The sequence below is a fragment of the Littorina saxatilis genome, linkage group LG12 (genome assembly GCF_037325665.1).
Source record: "Littorina saxatilis isolate snail1 linkage group LG12, US_GU_Lsax_2.0, whole genome shotgun sequence".
In the NCBI taxonomy this organism is placed as follows: domain Eukaryota; kingdom Metazoa; phylum Mollusca; class Gastropoda; order Littorinimorpha; family Littorinidae; genus Littorina; species Littorina saxatilis.
The window spans coordinates 21,426,578-21,450,572 of NC_090256.1; the positions used below are offsets into that span (position 1 = coordinate 21,426,578).

Consider the following 23,995-nt stretch of genomic DNA (forward strand, 5'->3'; position numbering starts at 1 on the left):
CTTTAAAACAAACATGACTCAATATATCCGTTCTCTCGATCTACCACAACCACACTCGCACACACACACACACACACACACTCACACGCACACACAATCACACTCACACGCGCGGACACACACACCTGCTCCTGCCCAGGCTGGTGTCCGGTCTCCTACGCTTGGCATCCTTTGCCAGTTTCTCCTTGCTTTTGCACGGCTTGATCCTCAGCCAGCATCGGAAGCACCACCTGAAGCGTGACTTGACCTCCTCGCGAAAGTTCTCGTTGAGCCAGCAGTACACGAAGGGGTTGTAGCACGTGCTGCTGATGGCGATCCAGTGACAGGCGAAGAACACCTGGATGAAGAAAGAAAGAAAGAAATTGCATATAAACTTTTAAATATACCTTTATAAAAAAAAATATGAATGGAATGACACGGGAACGTTTTATTCAGTTACAGTTAAGTTTGTGTGCGGTCAGTAAAAATATTGAAAAAAGGTACAATAAACTGTTTTTTCCATCCATGTACGTTGAGTGGATGGTCGAACAGATTGGTATACACTGCTTAGTTGACCATGGCTCAATTGTGTAAATTTGCCCGTGAATGGCAGCTTGTCGAATGCAGTTGTATACGCTCCTTTAAAGGACAGTAACTCAACTGTGTCAAGAACGATTATGAATGACAGCGTTTCCGAATGTATTGATTCGTTGCCATCCATGCACTGTGTCAAACAGAGTGATATACAACTCTTGGTTAACAATAAATCAACTGCGTCAAACAGAGTGATATACAACTCTTGGTTAACAATAACTCAACTGTGTCAAACAGAGTGATATACAACTCTTGGTTAACAATAACTCAACTGTGTCAAACAGAGTGATATACAACTCTTGGTTAACAATAAATCAACTGCGTCAATATGGCAATAAATGCCAGCGTGTCAAAACTTGTGAATGAAGAGTCGTTTTTGTCCACACACGATGAGTGGGATGTTGAATGTTTACTACCTGTCATAAAAATAAGTGCATATCAACAATCAAGGTTCCTGCATTAAAAGCAACAACAACAAAACAACAACAGTGGAATAGATGCCCTTTCCAGTCATATTATTATTATTATTATTATTGTGATCATTTTTTATGCGCCTAATCTAGATATAGCCCTAGGCGCTTACATTTTAATTTCTGCCGTTTGAAATGGAATTTTTTACAGACAGACAGACAAACAGACATTTTTTACACACAATATATAACGCATTCACATCGGCCAGTAAAGCTCAGTAGCCTATTAGGCGAGCATTCACCTTTCACGGCCTTTATTCCAAGTCAAACGGGTATTTGGTGGACATTTTTATCTATGCCTATACAATTTTGCCAGGAAAGACCCTTTTGTCAATCGTGGGATCTTTAACGTGCACACCCCAATGTAGTGTACACAAAGGGACCTCGGTTTTTCGTCTCATCCGAAAGACTAGCACTTAAACCCACCACCTAGGTTAGGAAAGGGGGGAGAAAATTGCGGCCTGACCCAGGGTCGAACACGCAACCTCTCGCTTCCGAGCGCAAGTGCGTTACCACTCGGCCACCCAGTCCATATCACTGGTTTTACAATAAACTGGCCCAACACACAGATCTTCACTCAAACGCATCTGCCTAATTTTTCTGACGGGTGAAATAGTGTGATAGCTAAGTGCTTCTTCATTGAAAGTAAGTCAAGTATGTCAACGTGACTATTTCTGACAGCGTGTTAACATTTCCGATTTGCTCCCATGGGGTCGCCTTCACGCGGCGGGAGTGTTTCCACCAAGCTACCCCACCCCTTTACTTCTCTTCTTTTGTCTTATTTCTGCCTTACCAGTCCTTTCACCTATATTTCCTTCCAAAAAACTCTCCCTACTATTCCCTGCAGTTTTCTGATTCCTTTCTTGTCTTATTTCTACCTGACTGGATCCGTCACCTTTATTTCACTTCCCAAAAGTCTTCTTTTCCACATCCTTATTTCTCTGTGGTCTTCTTAAGACCCAGCGTGTTTGCCGTGCGCTGCGACCTGTACCGGTTTGGGCTGGTGACCTGATGATTGAGGGGTTTACTTAGTTGCGACTTTGTAGCGCCAACACATCATTTTGGCCCAGTCTTTATCTAAGACAGGAGGTTGAAAAAGGCTTACCCGCTTCAATCAATCGGCTGGTCAAGTCTGGGTATATGTCTTGAGCATATTGCATCGGACCTTTGGCTAAAGGAGCAAGCGGCGGTAGGAGGGGGCGGCGGTATTCGGGACAAACACTATGCCAAGTTGTTACCTAATCCGTTTCCGCTTGGAAAGAGTTGACGAACATTATGCCAAGTTGTTACCTAACCCGTTTCCGCTTGGAAAGAGTTAAATCTCCTATTACAGATTGATACCATATGTTTCCTCTTATCGCTGCGTATATCCATCTGTATCCTTGGCGCTCTGGAGTTGGATAACCGCTCCACCTAAGCGTCCCCTTGTTGGGCTCCGTGGTGGGTGGGGATCAGATGCGACGAAGATAAAGGCCTCAAACATGGCCACCTCTTCTTTTTCTTCTTTTTTTTCAAGCACCCGAAACGGAAACAAACGAAGATACTGCGTTGACTCTGACTCTGACGATGAAGTCCGAGTCAGAGCAACAAAGAACAACATCAGCGAGGCCTGGCCCCGTTTCATTGTTGTTGAGACTGCAGATGAGGCACAGCCCATCTCCAAACTTTCGCCTTTTGCGATACAGAAGGTTATTGCAGGAGTATCATCAACGATAGACAACATTAAGAGGCTTCGTAATGGTTCTCTACTGATTGAATGTCCTTCAAAAAAGGCATCAGATGGTCTTCTCCGTCTGAATGGTCAGAAATTTGTTGATAGACCGGTCAAGGTCAGTCCTCACAGAGGCCTGAACACCAGCAAAGGAGTCATCCGATGCCGAGAGCTGGAGGGCCTCAGTGAGGCTGAAATAAAAGAAGGTCTAAAGGATCAAGGTGTCATTGATGTGTACCGGGTGTTGATCAGGAAGGGCGATATCAGAGTACCCACCAACACCCTTTTCGTCACTTTTTGTACCCCAACCATCCCTGAGAAAATAAAAGTGGGATTTGTTCAAATAAGAGTGACTTTGTATATTCCATCACCAATGAGATGTTTCCAATGCCAAAGATTTGGACATTCAAAGGCTGGATGTAAACAGAAGGCAGTGTGCGAGAGGTGTGGCGGAGATCCTCACGAAGGTCCCTGCACATCACCACCCACCTGCACAAACTGTAAGGGAAACCATTCCCCGTCCTCCAGAGAATGTCCAAAATACAAGTTTGAACAGGCCATTCAAAAAACAAAAACGGAGAAAAAGATGTCTTTCTCAGACGCCAGGAAGGAGGTTGAAAAAACGAATGTTTTTTCCTTCCAGAAAAGTTTTGCGGCAGCAGTCAGTCAAAGACCTGCAACAAAGTCAACACCCACCCAGACCAGTATTTCATATAGGTCTGTGGGTGTCCAGGCAGGCCCGTCCATGTTGAAAAGGACAGAGCCCACAAGAAACAAAAGTATTTGTACACAGACAGATGAAAGCACAGGTGGGGCTATCCCCACTGGAGACTCTATGGGGTCTCCTGGTGAGGTTTGCTTCACCGCCCCAACTGGAGACCCTGTGGGGGCTCCTGGTGAGGTTCGCTTCACCACCCCAATTGAGGACCCTATGGGGTCTCCTGGTGAGGTTCGCTTCACCACCCCAACCCAGAAGCCCGTTCACAGGGCAACTCACAGGAAGGGGGCCGTCGAGGTAGTGGAGGTAGTGGACCTTACTCAATCCACACCACGAACACCTCCGGACAAGGGAAAAGTTACTCTGCCCCAAAGATCGCCTCGCACCCCAAAAATGGAGAAAAATCCCATCACACTATACAATCATTTTGGGAGTTTATCCGACGAAGAGGGTATGGAGGCAGAAATTTCTTAAAACTAAACAAACATAGCCAATTTTATTCAATGGAATTGTAGAGGGGTCCAAGCTAACTATGAAGAATTATGTCTACTTTTACACAAATTTCATCCTGTTGCTACAGCATTACAGGAAACAATGCTGAAACCAAACAAAGATTTTAATGTATCTGGATACAATGTTTTTAGAAACCATTCAGACAATAACACGTCTGGGGGAGTTGCTCTTTTGATTAAGAAAAGTGTACTTTGTAGTGAGATCAACCTATGTACAAACATTCAAGCCGTCGCAGCACGAGTGACATTAGATAAAACCATCACTCTCTGCAGTGTATATCTGTCACCATCCAAATGTTACACGAAGCACGATCTTGAAAATCTTATTGATCAGCTTCCAGCTCCCTTTGTTTTAATGGGAGATTTTAACGCTCATTCCCCTTTATGGGGCAGCAATTCTCTAAGTACGAGAGGACGAATTCTAGAAGATTTTTTAGACAATCGTAATCTATGCGTTTTAAACGATGGAGTACCAACATATCTCCATCCAGCAACAGGATGCAAGTCCATACTAGATCTAGTTATTTGCGACACCTCTCTTGTTCTAGACTTTGAATTTAAAGTCTATGATGACACATGTGGTAGCGATCATTTCCCTATCTTGATGTCTCAAATAGATGGATTGGAAGAAGCTTCCCCCCAGAGATGGAACCTGAACAAGGCAAACTGGCTGTCTTTTACTGCCGAATGTTCTGTCCAACTCACAGAAGACACTGTCTTTGATGGAAGTGACGACCCATCATCTATTTTTACAAACACTCTACAAGACATTGCCACTGAGTACATCCCAAAAACATCTTCAAACAACCGCATTAAAGTGCCATGGTTTAATAAAGAATGCCAAGAAGCCCGATCTGAGCGAAAGAGAAGTCTACACAGGTTCTACAGATGCCCGACCCTTAGCAAGAAGTTGACTTTCTTCAGATTTCGCGCTAAGAGTCGCACTGTCATAAAACATTCTAAAAGAACATCCTGGAGGTCTTTTTGCTCAAACTTAAACTCTAAGGTATCATCAAGTAAAGTTTGGAATGCTATTCGTAAAATCAAAGGGAAAAAAGGATCTGCATCAATTAACCACCTTGTGGTAAATGGATCCCTTATAACCCAAAAGAATGAAGTAGCAAACGTTCTGGCTTCAACAATGGAAAAAAACTCATCAACAGAAAATTACTGCACAGATTTTCAAAAAATCAAAGCCACCCAAGAACGTAAACCCATAAACTTCTCATCTCAGAATGAGGAGAACTACAACAAGTTGTTCAGTATAACTGAACTCAAACAAGCCTTACAAAAATGCAACAACTCAGCAACGGGGCTGGACGGAATACATTATCAGTTCCTCACACACCTACCAGAAAGTTGTCTTCTGGTCTTGCTGAAGGTTTTTAACCACATATGGGAGAGTGGATCCTTTCCACCTTCATGGCAAGAAGCGATGATTGTCCCCATTCCAAAACCAGGTAAAGATCATACAAACCCCAGCAACTACCGTCCGATAGCCTTGACCAGCTGTCTGTGTAAAACCATGGAGAGATTGGTCAACGCTAGGATGGTGTGGTGCCTAGAAAAACAAAACCTCTTAAGTGATGTGCAATGTGGCTTCCGAAAGGGACACAGCACCACTGATCATTTGGTACGTTTTGAGACCTTCGTTCGAGAGGCCTTTGCGAGATCTGAACATGTACTAGCTATATTTTTTGACCTCGAGAAGGCTTACGACACGACCTGGAAACACGGTATTTTAGCTGATTTGCATGAAATGGGTTTTCGTGGACGTCTCCCTGTTTTTGTGGAAGGATTTCTAAGTAATCGATTTTTTACAGTACGGGTCGGTCCCAACCTATCAGAGTTCTGTCAACAAGAGATGGGTGTTCCTCAAGGAAGCATTCTATCACCCATGTTGTTCAACATCAAAATCAATAACATAGTAAAGGCAGTACTGAAAGGATCCGAGTCATCCTTGTTTGTTGATGACTTTGCACTTTGTGTGCGTGGCAAATCCCTACATAGAGTGGAAAGGCAGCTTCAATTATGTATAGACAAGGTGCAAAAATGGGTAACAGAGAACGGTTTCAAATTTTCCACCAGCAAAACTGTCTGTATGCATCTTTGCAAACAAAGGGGAGCCATGCCAGAACCCTCTCTGGTCCTGAATGGTAATCCTGTTAAGGTTGTTGAAGAATTTAAATTCCTAGGACTGACCTTTGACCGTCGACTAACATTCCTTAAACATATCCAGTATCTGAGAACATCATGTCTGAAAGCTCTGGATGTATTGAAAGTGGTGTCTCATACGGACTGGGGTGCTGACCGCACAGTCCTACTCAGACTTTACCGTGCTTTAATCCGATCCAAGTTGGACTATGGTTGTGTCGTCTATGGTGGAGCCGCAAAATCCAACCTAAGGCTATTAGACACAATACACCACCAGGGTATACGTCTTTGTCTGGGAGCTTTCAGGACGTCTCCAGTACAGTCCTTATATTTTGAGGCCAAAGAACCCTCTCTGAGGCTGCGACGCCTGAAACTCACCCTAAATTATGTGTTGAAACTGAAAGCTATGCCTACAAATCCAGCCTACCAATGCGTATTTCAACCACAATGCTCTGAATTTTTTGAAAGTCACCCAAATGATCGAGCACCTCTGTCTTCTCGGATTCAGTCACATCTGGCCGAATCAAAGATAAAACTCGATCATGTTAGTGAAAATCGATGGACAGAAACACCTCCATGGACATTGCCAGATCCAGTTGTTCGACTCGATCTGACAAGGTTAAAGAAGTCAGAGACAAATGATTTGATTTTTAAACAGTGTTTTAGCCAGTTCTGTACCGAGTTCCCTTCCCATCAACGAATATACACTGATGGGTCCAAAGCTGAAAGTAAAGTGGCATCAGCTTCTGTCACAGGTCCTAAACTCGATAGGGCCTTTTCGGCCCGTCTTCCGGATGACAGTTCTGTATTTTCTGCAGAGTTGAAAGCTTTACAGCTAGCTCTGAAACAGGTATATCAGTCAAAAAAGAAAGACTTCCTGATTCTGTCGGATTCCCTATCGGCTCTTACCGCCGTGAAGAGAACTCAGCTAGATCACCCACTGTTGGTCGAAATCCAAGAGCTACATGCATCTCTGATTGAAGAAGGCAAAAGGATTGTGTTTGCATGGGTGCCATCCCATGTTGGAATTAGAGGCAACTCTGCAGCTGATCAAGCTGCTAAAGAAGCCAGAGAAAGACTCATCACTGACAAACACACAAAGCATTCAGATTTCAGAACTCGCACCAACATGTACATAAAGTACCTATGGCAGAGTGAATGGGACGAATGTGAAGAAAATAAACTTCATAAGATCGTCCCCCAGCTGTCGGACAGCCTACCCCAATGTCGCCTCAACAGGAAAGAAGAGACAGTTCTCTGTCGCTTACACATTGGGCACAGTCACATTACACGATCGTATCTGCTGAAAGGTGAAGATCCACCATACTGTTTTGGATGTGACGAACCATGGACATTAGAACATGTTCTCACAAAATGTGTAGACGTTCAAGAATTTCGAGACAAACACTACAATGCGGAAACACTGAAGGTTTTATTCCGGGATGTTCCCCCGGACAAGATTTTTAACTTTTTAAAAGAGATCAAGATTTTTTACAAGATTTAAAGTACCAGAAGTGAAAATTATTAATTTTTAGAACCTTCTTTTTCAGTGATAGATTTGAATGTAAATAGTCTGAAACGTAGAACTTGCCATATGAAGGGAAAAGAAAATAACTGCATCGGTCTCGAATAGCAGCTAGCATCTGCTGAAGAGACATTAAACCCCAAAAACCAACCAACCAACCATTTCCGATTTAAGATTATTTTTCCAACGTGCACGTTGAGTGGGGTGTCCTTTGGGTGGAATACGCTTTTATTGGCATTTACTTAACTGTATCCCACTGCCGTGTGAACTGAGAAAGGACCGCAACACGGTGGCTAGTGGTAAGGCGTCCGCCTAGTGAGCGGGAGGTCGTGGGTTCGAACCCCGGCCGGGTCATACCTAAGACTTTAAAAATGGCAATCTAGTGGCTGCTCGGCCTGGCGTCTGGCATTATGGGGTTAGTGCTAGGACTGGTTTGTCCGGTGTCAGAATAATGTGACTGGGTGAGACACGAAGCCTGTGCTGCGACTTCTGTCTTGTGTGTGGCGCACGTTAAATGTCAAAGCAGCACCGCCCTGATATCACCCTTCGTGGTGGACTGGGCGTTAAGCAAACAAACAAACAAACTGAGAAAGGAAAACAACTTGCATCCGTCCCGCATGATCATACCGGTTGAAGGGACGGAGAAAAACAACAGGCAACCAACGTAACTGTGTCAATAACGACTTGGAACGACACTGTGTCAACGTGTGAAGGAAGAGTTGTTATAACACATGCATGTACCATGATTTGAGTGTCAAATACAGTGGCATGTGATTCTTCATTGACAGCTGTGTCCGTACAGTGACGAATAACAGCATGTCAACATTTGCAAATGAAGATGTCTTTGTCAAACACGCGCGCTGATCGGGATGTCGAATGGAGTGGCGTATTTTTCTCATTTGACTGTGCCAATATCACTACGCATGACAGCGTCTCCAGTAGCAAGTTGGGTAGATATTTGGACAGAGTGCCAAAAGCTTCTCAGTTAAATAAAAACACAAACAGATAGCAACACCATAAACCGCACTCTGACTACTTTTATGAAATCTTTCGTCAACTTCGTGTTCAAACATAGTGCAAAAAAGTGCATGCATCTGTGAAAAAAACAACTTACACCTTTAATGTCACGTTTAAACTTTGAGGAAAGAATGCTTTAAAGAAGACTGAGCTTACAATATAAACATACTATGGCTTGGGGTCCTGATTTGCCCTATATGGTCCGCTGGACCATATATATCATATCATATCATATCATACTATGGCTTTATTTTTTTCTGATGAAACACTCGTTAATTAGTCCAGGGACAACCGATATTGCTGAAAAATGACATGTAAAATCCTGCACTTATATGGAGAACTGCAAGGGTAAACAAACAAAATTGCTGTTCAAGTTTCGTGTCTGTGCCCTGAGTGATGTGATTTGGTCGTTGGTGGTAATGTACGTTCCCCCTGTACGCTGAAATGGACATTGGCATAGAAGGCAGTCTTTCCCGTGTAAACGATTCGGGTCATCTAGCCAGGCATTAACATGAAATAAAACCATCCCTCAAAATAGAAACATTTCAAAAACCAAGATCCTGTATGTTTTCCAACTCTTTGGATTTTTAAGGGAGTCTGGCCTCTATTTTAAGATTTGAATTTTAAAGATCATTGACACGTAGGGTTTCGACTTAACTTGTGTGTTCCCTTCGGGTAATGTTCCTGACTTTGTTTTTTTAAATTGGTTTAATTTAAATTTGTGTAATGTTAAACTTGTGGGGTCCTGATTTGGCCTATATGGTCCGCTGGACCCAAAAAGCAACAACAACTATGTTTTCCATACTGGATTTGTGTATTTATGTAATTTTCACTGACATCAGTGTTAATCTGCAAATGTATTCACCCCAAACATACCATTCTACATAAGCAGTCAGGTTGTTGATTTTTGATCTCTGTCTAAGTAGAGGTTATGGTCTTATCCAGACGAGCTCCCGGACTTTGTAGAGTATGCTACTACATGTGATGGTAGTTTGCTACTCACAGGTGACTTCCATGTACACAAAGAGAACGTGTCAGATCCGAAGACGAAAACGTTTAGAGAACTGTTGCAAATGTTTGACCTGACTCAGGCCGTTGACCAACCTACGTTCTTGTGTAGCACCCACACTCTGGATCTTGTGATTTACAGGGACAGTGACTATCTTGTTCATACTACAGAGTGTTGTCATGACTTGACCTCTGATCATCATGGCTACTCTATGCTGTCTTGATGTTCCAAAGCAGAAAGCTGTTCCTCAAGTAAAGTCAGTGCGTTCCATTCATGCTATTGACAAGTCTGATTTTTCACATGATTTAGCTAGCATCGTTGTTGATGATTTGTCTGTCTTAGACTTGAACAAAAACCTTAGGATAGTCTTAGACAAGCATACTCCTGTGCAACAGCGGAAGGTGCGCCGGCGTCCGCCTACCCCTTGGTATAACTCCGTTGCTCCGGAGCTTCAACAGTTGAAACGTGAGCGGCGTCAAGCTGAGCGACGCTGGGCATCTTCCAAGCTGACTGTACATAAGCAGATTTATGACGCCACCAAGCAGAAAGTCATAGATTTTGTTGATGCCGCCAAGACCACTTTTTATTCATCCAAGGTCGCAGCATCCTCATCTTGTAAAGAGTTGTTTAACACTGTCACCACCATGCTTGGTAAAGCAAAACAGGTCATTCTTCCAACTGTACGTGACATGTCTAAACTACCAGATGTTTTTTCTAAGTATTTTCATGAACAGATTTTGACCATCCGCAACAGCTTCGCCCAGCATAGCGATTCAGACCGTTCTCCCATTTTTGTTGGAAATTCGTTTTCTGTTTTCACCCCAGTCTCTGAAGATTTTGTTCGTAAACTCATTGTGAAGTCTGCCAAAACGTCCTGTGACCTCGACCCCCTCCCCACCCCCTCCTCTGTGATCACTTAGACATCCTTCTACCCACCATCACTAGAATACTGAACGAGTCCCTTTCCACTGGCACCGTCCCCTCAGATTTCAAAAAAGCTGTCATTAAACCCCTTCTGAAGAAAAGCTCTCTCGACCCCAACGTACTTATGAACTACAGGCCCATCTCCAACCTTCCCTTCCTTTCTAAAATCCTAGAGAAGAGTCACAGACCAGCTCTCCTCCCACCTCTCTGCCAACAACCTCTTCACTCCGCACCAGTCAGCTTACCGCACGGGCCATAGCACAGAGACCGCAGTCCTTAGTATCCTCAACAACATTTTGACTTCCTTAGACGATAATAAAATTTCCCTGCTCCTCCTGTTGGACCTTTCGGCCGTTTTCGATACAATTGATCATGAAATCCTACTGTCCCGCCTTGAGCACACTTTCGGCATCCAAAATTCAGTTCCAAATTGGTTCAGATCCTATCTCTCAGACAGGAAAAATTTTGTAATTGTAAACGACGTCCCATCCCAAGAAACCTCCCTCCTTTTTGGCGTTCCCCAGGGCTCTGTGCTCGGGCCCGTGCTGTTCATCATGTACACCTCCCCTCTGACTGACCTCGTCGACAGACATTCCGTTTCCCACGAAATGTTTGCTGACGACACTCAGCTTCAGAACTCAGCGACTCCCTCAGAATACGCCCAGATGACCACCTCCCTTCAGTCTTGCATTGCTGACGTTGAACTCTGGATGTCCACTAACAAGCTTAAACTTAACTGTGACAAAACAGAAGCCATTCGTTTCACCAAATCCTCCTTCTCCTCCTCTCTCTCTCTCCCTCCTTCTATCACTTTGGGCAGCAGCACTATTGAATTCTCAGACTCCGTCCGTGATCTTGGCATCTTTCTTGATAGCGATCTCTCCATGAAACACCATGTTATGAAAGTCTGTCAGTCCGCTTACATCGAGCTTAATCAACACACTAGTACATGCAAACAGGTCACCATGCTCAAAGTTCGTCAACAACAACAAAATCACAAGGACGAAATTAGATAATGTTGTATTGGTTTTACTGTGTTTCTGACAAGTCGTTAAATAGTTGAATCCTACTTCATTATGAATAACTGATACAACGTGTGCATGATTTTGGAGTAGAATATGTATCTGGATCATTTACAATTGTATACGTCAGTCGTTGAGTTCCCAGGCCGGGTCATACCTAAGACTTTAAAATTGGCAATCTAGTGGCTGCTCCGCCTGGCGTCTGGCATTATGGGGTTAGTGCTAGGACTGGTTGGTCCGGTGTCGGAATAATGTGACTGGGTGAAACATGAAGCCTGTGCTGCGACTTCTGTTTTGTGTGTGCCGCACGTTATATGTCAAAGCAGCACCGCCCTGATATGGCCCTTCGTGGTCGGCTGGGCGTTAAGCAAACAAACCAAAAAAGTCGTTCAGTTGATAAACTCATAAATTATCCACCTTGTTCTTGCTTTTTTCTCTTTTACGCATATTTGCCCATTACCATTAACTGTTTTAGCAAAAAGTTCGCTGAGTACATTAACTTATACATATTTAATCTTGTACGTTTTTTTTAAATCTTTCTTTTTATTTTTTGCTTTTTTAATCTGGAGAATTTGTTGCATACTTACACATATTCATGCCTTCAACGTTTGAATACAGTGGAACCTCGTTTACTCGAACTTCAGGCGACAGGGAAATTAATTCGAGTTATGCAATTTTACAATACAAAGTCACAATACCGTTTAACTAATGGTTGAGGAAGTCCTTGATGCTCTTCTGCTTCATGAAGGTATGGTGGGAAGATTCCAAGTCTTGCTCCAGTTTGCTGAGGGTGTCCCAGTGGTCTGCATGACGAGTGAGTTGCTTGGGCATTGCCACAAGGACATGACGAAGAGTAGCCAGTGATTCCATAGCCTTGGGCATTGCCACAAGGACATGACGAAGAGTAGCCAGTGATTCCATAGCCTTGGGCATTGCCACAAGGACATGACGAAGAGTAGCCAGTGATTCCATAGCCTTGGGCATTGCCACAAGGACATGACGAAGAGTAGCCAGTGATTCCATAGCCTTGGGCATTGCCACAAGGACATGACGAAGAGTAGCCAGTGATTCCATAGCCTTGGGCATTGCCACAAGGACATGACGAAGAGTAGCCAGTGATTCCATAGCCTTGGCATATGTTGGTGGTGTTGTGGTTTCCTCTTCTTCCTCTTCACTGTCTGTATCCACTGGATCAGTTTCCAAAGATGATTGGATGTCCTGGACGATACCACCAGCAGTCAGTGGAGCTGAGGTAGAGATGTCATCGTCCACCTCCAGGAAGAGACGGAGGGCTTCATCATCGGCTGGCATGTTGCTGGCTTGGAGGTTGGCAACCAGCTGGGCAAGTGGCAGGTCATCCTCAGGGTCATCCTCACATATGATTGTGGCTTGATCCTTGAAGAATCCACAGTGCTTGAAGCAGTTGGCGACAGTACTTGGCTTGACTTTGGTCCAGGCATCCTTGAGAGCAGACATGCAGTCTAGCAGGGTCCATATGACGGCCTCCTTCTTCTCCACAGCAGGAAGCAGACCACGCTTCACATAAAGATGCCTGTAATGAACCTTGAGGTTTTGGATGATCCCTTGGTCCATTGGCTGTGTGACGCTTGTTGTGTTGGGTGGAAGGAAGATTACCTTGGTGGCCTTGAGTGCTGGGACTGTGTGATGGGCGGGGCAGTTGTCCATGATGAGGGCTATCTTTCTCCCACGGATGGCCATCTTCTGGTCCAGCTTGTTGACCCAGGATGTGAAGAGTGCAGAGTCCATCCAGGCCCTCTTTTGGTGCTTGTACTCTGTTGGGAGGCGGTTCATGTCCATCCCCTTGAAGCATCTGGGCCTAGCAAACTTGCCTATGACAAGAAGAGGGAGCTTCTCTGTGCCTGACATGTTAGCACATGGAAGAACTGTGACCCGCTCCTTGCTTCTCTTCCCACCAGAGCAGGTTTCTCCCTTGAGGACAAAGGACTTGTTGGGCTGAAGTTTCCAGAAGAGGCCTGTCTCGTCACAGTTAAAGATGTCCTCGGGCTGGTAGTCAGACAAGATGGTGGCAAGGGGGCCTGTTGTCCACTGCGTCACATCCTCCTGGTTGACAGCTCCAGCTTCTCCACAGATGCTGCGCCAGACATAGCCATGCCTCTGCTTGAAGCGATGGAGCCAACCATTGCTGGCACTGAAGTTGCTGTGAGCAAACTTCTTGCTGAAGTCTTGAGCCTGGTCTTGCAGGATGGGTCCACTGATGGGAACAGGTGATGGAGAAGAGCGGACATCCTTGAACCACACGTCCAGGGCTTTCTCCACGTCTGAGTACTGTGCTGTTCTCATCCTCTTAGAGGCTGGGGAGAAGTTGGAGGCTTCATAATTGGACTTGATCTTGTCCTTTTGGTTCAGCCAGGTGGAGAGTGTGTTTGGCTTGACGTTAAAGTCTTTGGCAATTTGACCTTTCTTCTTGTTCCCCTTCTCCACTTCAAGGATTGCCTTGTACTTGGTCTCTAGGGTTTGAGTGTCCAATTTCCTTTTGCAAGAATGACTTTGCCGAGGGAGTGGCTGGCCTTTGGGGAGCTGTGGCAGGGGAAGCAGAGGTAGAAGGCTGTTCTCCTCTGGCAGGAGAGGCTGATGCAAGTGTTCCGTCCATGTTAAGATGTGGCAGTAGCGTGTAGGCAATCAAATGCTGAATGAAAACTACAGTAACATCAGAGCCCAGGCTTTTACACACGTATACTGCCATGAAGAAAATGAAAATGAAAAAATCTCTAAAAGCTCAGCCTGAGCGAAATTGTTAGTAACATTTCAGTGTGCGTACATGTACTTAGTGGTACAGTACGTATTTGAATAATACTCAGGTGTCACTCTGTTAGCAGTATAAAAGCGTGGGCTCTGATGTTTGTTTCCATTCAGCATTTGATTGCCTACATGTATTTGAATACTACTCAGGTGTCACTCTGGTGAGATTTTTTCATTTTCTTCATTTATTCGACTTATGTGGGCTGTTTTGGGGTCAAGGGGTCGTGAAATAACATCGAGTTATCAATAATTTATTTACTATGAAAGAGAGAGCAGTTTGCAGGGCCCCAGAAAAAAGTCGAGTTATGACGAAATTCGTACTATCCGAGCTCGTGCTATAAGGGTTAGTATGTATGTAGTTCATAAGCTAATACATATTTTCAGATATGTTGTTGTTGTTGAAATTTAAAATTCTTGTTATTGATTATATACCTGGATAATTTTCTGAACATTCATACATTTTTCAAATATGCTGAAAGCTTTTCCATTCATTTGGTCTTTTGTCGAGTCCTTGTTGTGGTTTCAAACCCTGGAAGGAATATGAAGTATCCGTTTTCCATCGATTAAGACACGTATGTAATGTTTCCCTTGAATAACTATTCTCCATTAAAAACAGGATTATGTCAGTGTCAATCAATTATTAATGTTCTGTAACCACAGTTTATTAAAGTGTAAACATTATTGAAAACCTTGTTTTACAAAACTAGAGTGTTTGCGTTCTGTGTTGAAGTATCCCTCCATCAAAAAAACTGCTTTGCAAAAATGTTAGAGCACTTCAACAGCTTGGCGTCGGCGAAACTCAAATTGCATCGCACAAGAATTATTTCTAACACGATTTAAGATTTGAATGGGGAAGAGTTTCTGTTTGATGAAACCTTCTCCTGCATGCTGCGATTCGCCTTGACTCCGAATAACGTTTTCTAACGGGTCGATTTCTAAACACAAGTAAAAGGAAGAATAGATTCTGTCGTAATTGGCCTTCCGGGATTAAAAAAAAAAGATTTAGAAAATCAATCAATCGGTAACCTCATTACATGACGTTATGTCTCTGTTATCGGGGGAACGGCTAAGTTTCTGTTAGTTTTATGGTTGAAAGTAAAACGAAATTTTGTGTTCTGTATTTTTGTCCGGTGTTAAAGGCACAGTAAGCCTCCCGTAAACCATCACAGATACTGTCAGGCTTTTACACACAGTACAAACACCCTTCCATTTGAACGCTCACCAAACGGGAACATCCTAGGTGCCCTCCGTAAAGAGCGAGCAATTTTCAAAGAATTTATTTTTGCGTGGTTTACCCGTGAACCCGTGTGATCCAGTTTCCCTTTTTCACAATGTAGTCGTCAGTTAGTAATTTGAATGCGACTCGGTGTGAGCTTATCTGCAATAGCACGTTATTTAAGTACCTCTGACTATGTACGAAACAAACGGCTGTGGTTCACAAGAACTCTAGCGATGGCTTTTGACTGTTCAGAGGAACTGGAGATAGGTATAAACCGTCGTCTGCTACGAGAACCACGACCTTGTGTCACCCTGCTTCCGGGCTTTTCTTTTTTCAAACTTTCAAAACTTCGAATTGTACTGATCTTGCCTTGATGAAAAAATAATTATTTTATGATTTAAGAATGTTTGTGTAAGAAGCTGTCAATTTATTATTTAGATTTTAAAAGTTAGGTCTAGCGCCAAATCGCACCACGGTCCGATTGTCTCTGACACTCTCTCCGCAAAATTAATTATTTGAAAATTGCTCGCTCTTTACGTAGGGCACCTGTGATGGTTTACGGGAGGCTTACTGTGCCTTTAAGCTATCTCCCGAGACAAAAGTCGCAAGGTAAAAACAACGATGGCTCAAATGTTATTAGTCTATTATCTTTTGATTTGTTGCGCATTAACCCCCCGCGGGTTAGGGAGAAGAATTTACCCGATGCTCCCCAGCATGTCGTAAGAGGCGACTAACGGATTCTGTTTCTCCTTTTACCCTTGTTAAGTGTTTCTTGTATAGAATATAGTCAATTTTTGTAAAGATTTTAGTACAATACAATACAATACAATACAATAACTTTATTAATCTCTAAAAGAGAAATTACATTGCTGAGCGTTTGTGTCCGTAATAATAACATACATAAAACATTCAAAATAAACATTTGTTCAAGCAGTATGTAAGAAATGTTAAGTCCTTTGTACTGGAAACTTGCATTCTCCCAGTAAGGTAATATATTGTACTACGTTGCAAGCCCCTGGAGCAAATTTTTGATTAGTGCTTTTGTGAACAAGAAACAATTGACAAGTGGCTCCATCCCATAACCCCCCTTCCTTCCGTCGCGATATAACCTTGAACGGTTGAAAACGACGTTAAACACCAAATAAAGAAAGAAAAGTTGCGCATTAGATAAACTTAATAAATGCATTGGAGACTTTTATCGAGCAGTTTTCACAATGACATAAGTATTGTGTGTGGTATTTTTGAAAAAAGCACTATACTTCGCAAAGCTACTAAAGAGTCACCTTTGAAATGGCCCAGAACCCAAAATTCAAGATTGTTTAAACTTGTTCAGCCTAATTTACATGTCATTGTTTTAGCAGGAAATGAATACTGACGTTTAGAATGTCAAATGTAGGGAATTGTGTCTTGAATTTCTGCTAGTATTGTTCAAAGGACGTCCCCTCCCCCTCCCGCAAGAGTTTAACTTTCTTAAAGATATTTGAATTTGAAACAAGGTCGAAAGTTTTGCATAGTGAAGATTGTCAAATGTATGGTATCTCCCTTTTACTTTGATATGATTTGACTGTAAATAGCTGTTTAAACTCGATTTTGTAACAAATATATTTGTTTTAATGATTCGGTCTTGAATAACGCTGTTTGGATCAAAGAACAAAACAATCAAGAAACATCATCATCATCATCATCAGCTACCTTTAATATTGGGGAAAATGCTGTTTTTTAAACAGACTGACGCAGAGCTCAACATTAAAGATCCTTTACTTGCTGAGCTCAACTATGAAGTCGTACTTAACTCATTGTCTCCCAGGGACCGCAACACGGTGGCCTAGTGGTGAGGCGTCCGCCCAGTGAGCGGGAGGTCGTGGGTTCGAACCCCGGCCGGGCCAAAGACTTTAAAATTGGCAATCTAGTGGCTGCTTCGCCTGGCGTCTGGCATTATGGGGTTAGTGCTAGGACTGGTTGGTCCGGTGTCAGAATAATGTGACTGGGTGAGACATGAAGCCTGTGCTGCGACTTCTGTCTTGTGTGTGGCGCACGTTAAATGTCAAAGCAGCACCGCCCTGATATCACCCTTCGTGGTGGACTGGGCGTTAAGCAAACAAACAAACGAACAAATTGTCTCCCAGGTACGGATATGGTTCTATCTGACAAGGTACGGATATATCCTCTTAGACTGTTAGCTTCAGTCGCTTCCAGTAACGTCCATCTAGCGCGTGCATTCCAGCGTGTTGATACACAGTTACCACACAGTCACTACAATTCTGAGTGACCTGCTGCAGCACAGCTGGTCTCGGGTAAAAACAAATTGGTGGGGTAGAAAGTGTTAAAGCAGGAAAGTGGAGACTGACCCTCGATATAAATGCATGCTTTACGAAACTATGTTTTGATTTCCTCCTTTCATTCCTCGGACAAGGGCTCACAGAATATCATGAACAGGACAGCTGTGGTTAAAAAAAAGGAAAACAAAGAATAGTTCTTCGAACTTTTCATCGGTTTACTACAAAACGAAATGTTCCCTCTACACTTTTCTTTTTTATACTGTGAATGTTTTTGGTTGGGTTTTTTTTTGGTAACCTTTCTTGGTTGTTTTTGAATTCTTGCATCTACCGGCACGGTTGGCCTAGTGGTAAGGCGTCTGCCCCGTGATCGGGAGGTCGTGGGTTCGAACCCCGGCCGGGTCATACCTAAGACTTTAAAATTGGCAATCTAGTGGCTGCTCCGCCTGGCGTCTGGCATTATGGGGTTAGTGCTAGGACTGGTTGGTCCGGTGTCAGAATAATGTGACTGGGTGAGACATGAAGCCTGTGCTGCGACTTCTGTCTTGTGTGTGGCGCACGTTATATGTCAAAGCAGCACCGCCCTGATATGGCCCTTCGTGGTCGGCTGGGCGTTAAGCAAACAAACAAACAAAAAATTCTTGCATCTGGAACGTTAGCAGTCCGTCTGTTGCAGATTCATTTTGGAAAAGCTGTAGCCACTGAAAGCATTGTTTAATGTTACTTTTTCTGCTGATTCAAATAGTGACCGGACCACTCCTTTTCTCACCCCAAAGCAGGAGCGCGAAACGAACTTTCCAGAAGAGCTTCCGGGTGATAATGTCCCAAAAGTGACTTTCATTATTCTATTGACACGGTAAGAGACTGAGTGCCGCGAAATGGATCAAATTACTCATTGCCTCTGGGGTTATGCGTCACAAACTACGTTGTTTGGGATAAGTGGGGCGGAGGAGGGGGGGGGGGGGGTGGTAGCAGACGACGTTCTCTTTACAAAAAAACCCGACCCTTTTGGTAAAAACCGCAAAGAAAAGCCATTCTTTTTGCTCAAATAAATGCAGATACATGAAACCAGTCAGTCTTGTTTCGGGCATGTTTCAGCTGTTCAGGGTCAACAGTAATAAGAACAATAAATGACTGCATAATTGATGTCAAAATGTGGGAAATTCACGCGTGAGTGCAAACACACACGCGCGCACATGGAAGCGCTTTTATTTTAGGATGTTTTATTCTTGATGAACAAACTGACAGTCTTCAACAGCAGTTCCTACATTAAAGTGCGGTATAACACTTTTGAATTAATAAAGAAATAAAATCCTCCCAAACAGTTTCCTTTTGAATCCTTCCAGCATACTACCGGGTAAGGGGGGAAAAGCCAACGAAGAGCAATTCAGCGTAGTCTATTTCTCGAAGAGAGCGCCGGAGACTAACTATTTTACTCGCACACACTTTCTGGGGGGAAGTAAAATTACCCTGAACCCGCTGTGTTGTTGGTCTTTAAAGGCCCTACTTATCAGGAAGATTCGCAACGATAAAGTGCGTTTCTAAAACACTTCAGGGCAGAAACAGTACCGCGGAGACACCAAAATGGATACAGTATGCGTATGGTTTTTCTTGAAGACGATGGATATATTTGCTACGTAGACTTTACGTGTCGTTTACCTGTACATATGAGACTATAAGTACACACCAAAGCAGACGAAGCATTGAACCTAAAGGGTATCTTATGGATATCCTGGCGCGTGTCCATTACAAACTGGGGCTTAAAATGTCCATGCTATAGCCATGTTAAAATGACTGAGCGCTTCTTGGATCAATAATTAATCTGTTTAATACTAAATTAAGCAAGCAAGCAAGTAGTTGATAAATAAATGTCTGACTAATCGATTATATATAAACATACACTAATCTGTCAGCAATTGCAAACCAAGCACCGATTTATTGCTCCTGAACTGTTCTTACTTTATGAATTATTTATGAAGTTTAAAACAGAACAAAAGTGAAAGCTACAAAATCTTGAAGGGTGGAGCATATCAACTACTTCCACTCCTCCCTCTACCCCCATCCATTCGCAAAGGCGGCAATTTATTTTAAGATTTGAATTTTAAAAATCCTTGTCACGTAGGGTTTCGACTTAGCTTTTGTGTTCCCTTCGGGTGACGTTCCTGATTTTGTTTATTGAAATTGGTTTAATCTAAATATGTGTAATGTTAAACTTGTGGGGTCCTGATTTGGCCTATATGGTCCGCTGGACCCAAAAAGCAACAACAATCAAATCAAATCAAATCGCAAAGGCGGAAACAATAGGTGCTCTCTCTCTCTCTCTCTCTCTCTCTCTCTCTCTCTCTCTCTCTCTCTCTCTCTCTCTCTCTCTCTCTCTCTCTCTCACACACACACACACGCACATACTCACACACGCACATACTCACACACACACACACACACACACACACACACACACACACCACGACAACAAGACTCCTCACATCGCCCCAACCCCATCGCTCCACCACAACAAACAACACACTCAACCCCCTGCACACTCACCTTGCTGTTGTACTGGTACACCTCCGGGTTGGGGTGCAGGTCGGTCAGCAGGTGATACAGATTGAGCGGCAGCCAACACAGGGCGAAGACCACCACCACCGCAATCAGTAGCTTGATGGACTTTCTCTTGGCCCGAGCCTGCGACATCTGCTGGTTGGCCGTCACGGCTCCCACGTGCGTACGAGACCACAGGCTCTGCACTATGCGACCGTAGGCCACGCCGATCAGCGAGAGCGGGACGCAGTACTGCAGAACGATGGTGGTCACCGTCAGGTACTGCTCAAAACGCGAGCTGGGCGAGGGGTAGTTGGTCCGACAGCGTCGCACCGAGGTCACGTTGAGCACGCCCTCTTGGCTGAGAAGCATGGAGAAGTCCTCCACCGTGGTGTAGATCCCGAAGGGCAGGGACAGGAGGATGGCCAGCACCCAGATGGACACGAGGAGACCCACGGCCAGGGTTTTGGACATCCGCTGGGACAAAGGCTTCAGCACCATGCGGTGCCTGTCCAGCGCGATGGAGGTCAGCGTGTAGGTGGACACGTAGACGGACACCATGAGTGAAAAGTTGACCAGGTGGCACAGCGTCTCGCCGAAGACCCAGTCGTACATCACGTGCCGCATGATGTTGAAGGGCACGTTGAGGCACGTGACCAGCAGGTCGGACACCGCCAGGTTGGCCAGGAAGAAGTTGGTGGCCGTGTGAAGGCGCCGGTTCTTCAGGATGACGTAGACAACTAGGGAATTCCCGAAGATGGCGATGATGGAGAGGATGGAGTAAGCGAAGATGAGGATGGCGTTCTCCGGAGTCTTGTCCACGGTTCCAAGTCGCGAGAAGTTGAACGACCCGGAGTTGTTGAGAATGTTGACCACCTCGGCCAGGAGGTCGTCTTTGGGCCCCAAACCGTTGCTTAGCAACTTGTCCACAGCGTCCATGGTGGTGCCACTCTGCACATACAAGAGACATCACGTTATACGGTTATGTTGAAAAATGCTAGTTTTTTAGTTAAACTTCCAATTTGAAATAGTGAAATGTGTGCTCCTTTTTCTTCTATCTTTTTTTCTCTTGCAGGATGTGAATACTATTGCTTCTGAAAGGCAACAACTTCCTTCAAGATGAAGTTTTATACTGAAAGAAAAATAGCATTATACAACCGTCCGGTTTTTCTGTTTCTGTAGTAAACTCCAAAAATCACATACACAGCCCAGCCAGGAAAAGTCAATTGCCTTATCAAGTACAATCTTCTTCACAATGGCTGTGCTGCCATTAAACTGCCAAACACAACGGAAGCAACAACGTCGACAATTAAACTTGCTGAACCCTTGTTGTCTACAAGTACACACAGATTTAATAGAGGGACAGCGCTTAATCTCTGTAATTATTGTCTTTATGGCCTTGCTATATGTCACTTAAAGTTAGACTGCACCCTTAGCCAACCCAAGAAAAGCCAAACTTATTAGGCCAAAAATATACCAATTTTGTTTCCGAAGCCAATACCAAAACAAACTGTGGCCGTTAAGTCGGTTCTTTTTTATGTTTTTATTTTATTTTATTTTTTTGTATATAAGGTTGTTACATTTAGTCTAGTTTTGATTAAATGTGTTAACATAGACTGGGAATCGAGACGAGGGTGATGTGTGTGTGTGTGTGTGTGTGTGTGTGTGTGTGTGTGTGTGACAAAACCAAGCTAACATATTTTAGACAATCATTTCTTGCGAACCTGAGTTGGTTATTTCTATTGTGCTGTTTTTGGTGTCAGTCTCCTTTGCCCAATCCCCTTTTTTTCCAAATTAAAAGAAAAATGCCGCTGAGTGCATTGCGCGGACAGTCTGCCATAATGATAGCGTCAGACGTAATCTGGCTCTAGTCCATTACAACTGGCACATGACTTGTCGGGTACAATTTTAAAAATGATTAAAGCCTTCTCAGTAAAATAAAACAAGTCGCGTAAGGCGAAAATACAACATTTAGTCAAGTAGCTGTCGAACTCACAGAATGAAACTGAACGCAATGCCATTTTTCAGCAAGACCGTATACTCGTATCATCGTCAGTCGACCGCTCATGGCAAAGGCAGTGAAATTGACAAGAAGAGCGGGGTAGTAGTTGCGCTAAGAAGGATAGCACGCTTTTCTGTACCTCTCTTTGTTTTAACTTTCTGAGCGTGTTTTTAATCCAAACATATCATATCTATATGTTTTTGGAATCAGGAACCGACAAGGAATAAGATGAAAGTGTTTTTAAATTGATTTGGACAATTTAATTTTGATAATAATTTTTATATATTTAATTTTCAGAGCTTGTTTTTAATCCAAATATAACATATTTATATGTTTTTGGAATCAGAAAATGACGGAAAATAAGATGAACGTAAATTTGGATCGTTTTATAAATTTTTATTTTTTTTTACAATTTTCCGATTTTTAATGACCAAAGTCATTAATTAATTTTTAAGCCACCAAGCTGAAATGCAATACCGAAGTCCGGGCTTCGTCGAAGATTACTTGACCAAAATTTCAACCAATTTGGTTGAAAAATGAGGGCGTGACAGTGCCGCCTCAACTTTCACGAAAAGCCGGATATGACGTCATCAAAGACATTTATCAAAAAAAGGAAAAAAACGTTCGGGGATATCAATCCCAGGAACTCTCATGTAAAATTTCATAAAGATCGGTCCAGTAGTTTAGTCTGAATCGCTCTACACACACACACACACAGACACACACACACACGCACATACACCACGACCCTCGTTTCGATTCCCCCTCGATGTTAAAATATTTAGTCAAAACTTGACTAAATATAAAAAGACATAAAACCAAGACAGATATATGTATAGGTTACAACACTCGTGGTTTTTTATATGGCTTGTATTTCAGTCAAGACCCAGCGGATGAATATCATCGGGAGACACGAGCCTCTGGCGAGTGGCTCTCGATTGATATTCCCGCTGGGTCTTGACTGAAATACAAGCCATATAAAAAACCACGAGTGTTGTAATCTGTATATCCCATTCTACCATCAAACACAAAGTGTAGACTACTAGCGGCACTGTTGCGATCTGTGGAGAGTGAAACAGTGGTGCCAGCGAGACTTAGCCCTTTTGCAACCTTAAACTAAGTGACCGTCGCTGAAAAAAATAAAACAAATGAGTGCATCGATAAGTACGCGATAACACTACTTTCAGACCATTTAAAAGCTTTAAGTAAAGGTTCATAAGTTGCAAGAAAGTAATGAAGTCGTATAGAAATCAATTTAGTTGAAGCGCACAATTCTTTTGTTTTGCGTTTCAGGTCGGCAGAACGGGCGAAACCGGGTTGGCACCCATTTGGCTTACTCGATTCAGAATCGATTCCACGTTGTTTTTCTCGAACGTATTATTATACAATCAGGCTTATTGACAGAGAAGCAAATTTTAGGGAACAAATATGTAGGTTTAGATTTAACCATTTGCTCCCTATTTGAATTGTATCTACGTGATAAACTGTTTTGCGAGTGTGTTTGCATGGATGAACCTAAACTGGTATGGGTGTGAGGAAAACGG

At 43.4% G+C, this 23,995-nt stretch overlaps 1 protein-coding gene across 1 annotated transcript in view; it reads right to left on the reverse strand.

Annotated features, from left to right (window-relative positions):
• Positions 1–23,995, reverse strand: part of LOC138983042 (G-protein coupled receptor 83-like) — a 44,076-nt gene that overhangs the window by 2,442 nt on the left and 17,639 nt on the right. Inside the window, exons 2-3 of the mRNA XM_070356445.1 lie at positions 20,456–21,400; positions 126–337 (exon numbers count right to left, since the gene is read on the reverse strand). Coding sequence (XP_070212546.1) covers positions 126–337; positions 20,456–21,400 — 1,157 coding nt within the window. The remainder of the gene's footprint in view (positions 1–125; positions 338–20,455; positions 21,401–23,995) is intronic.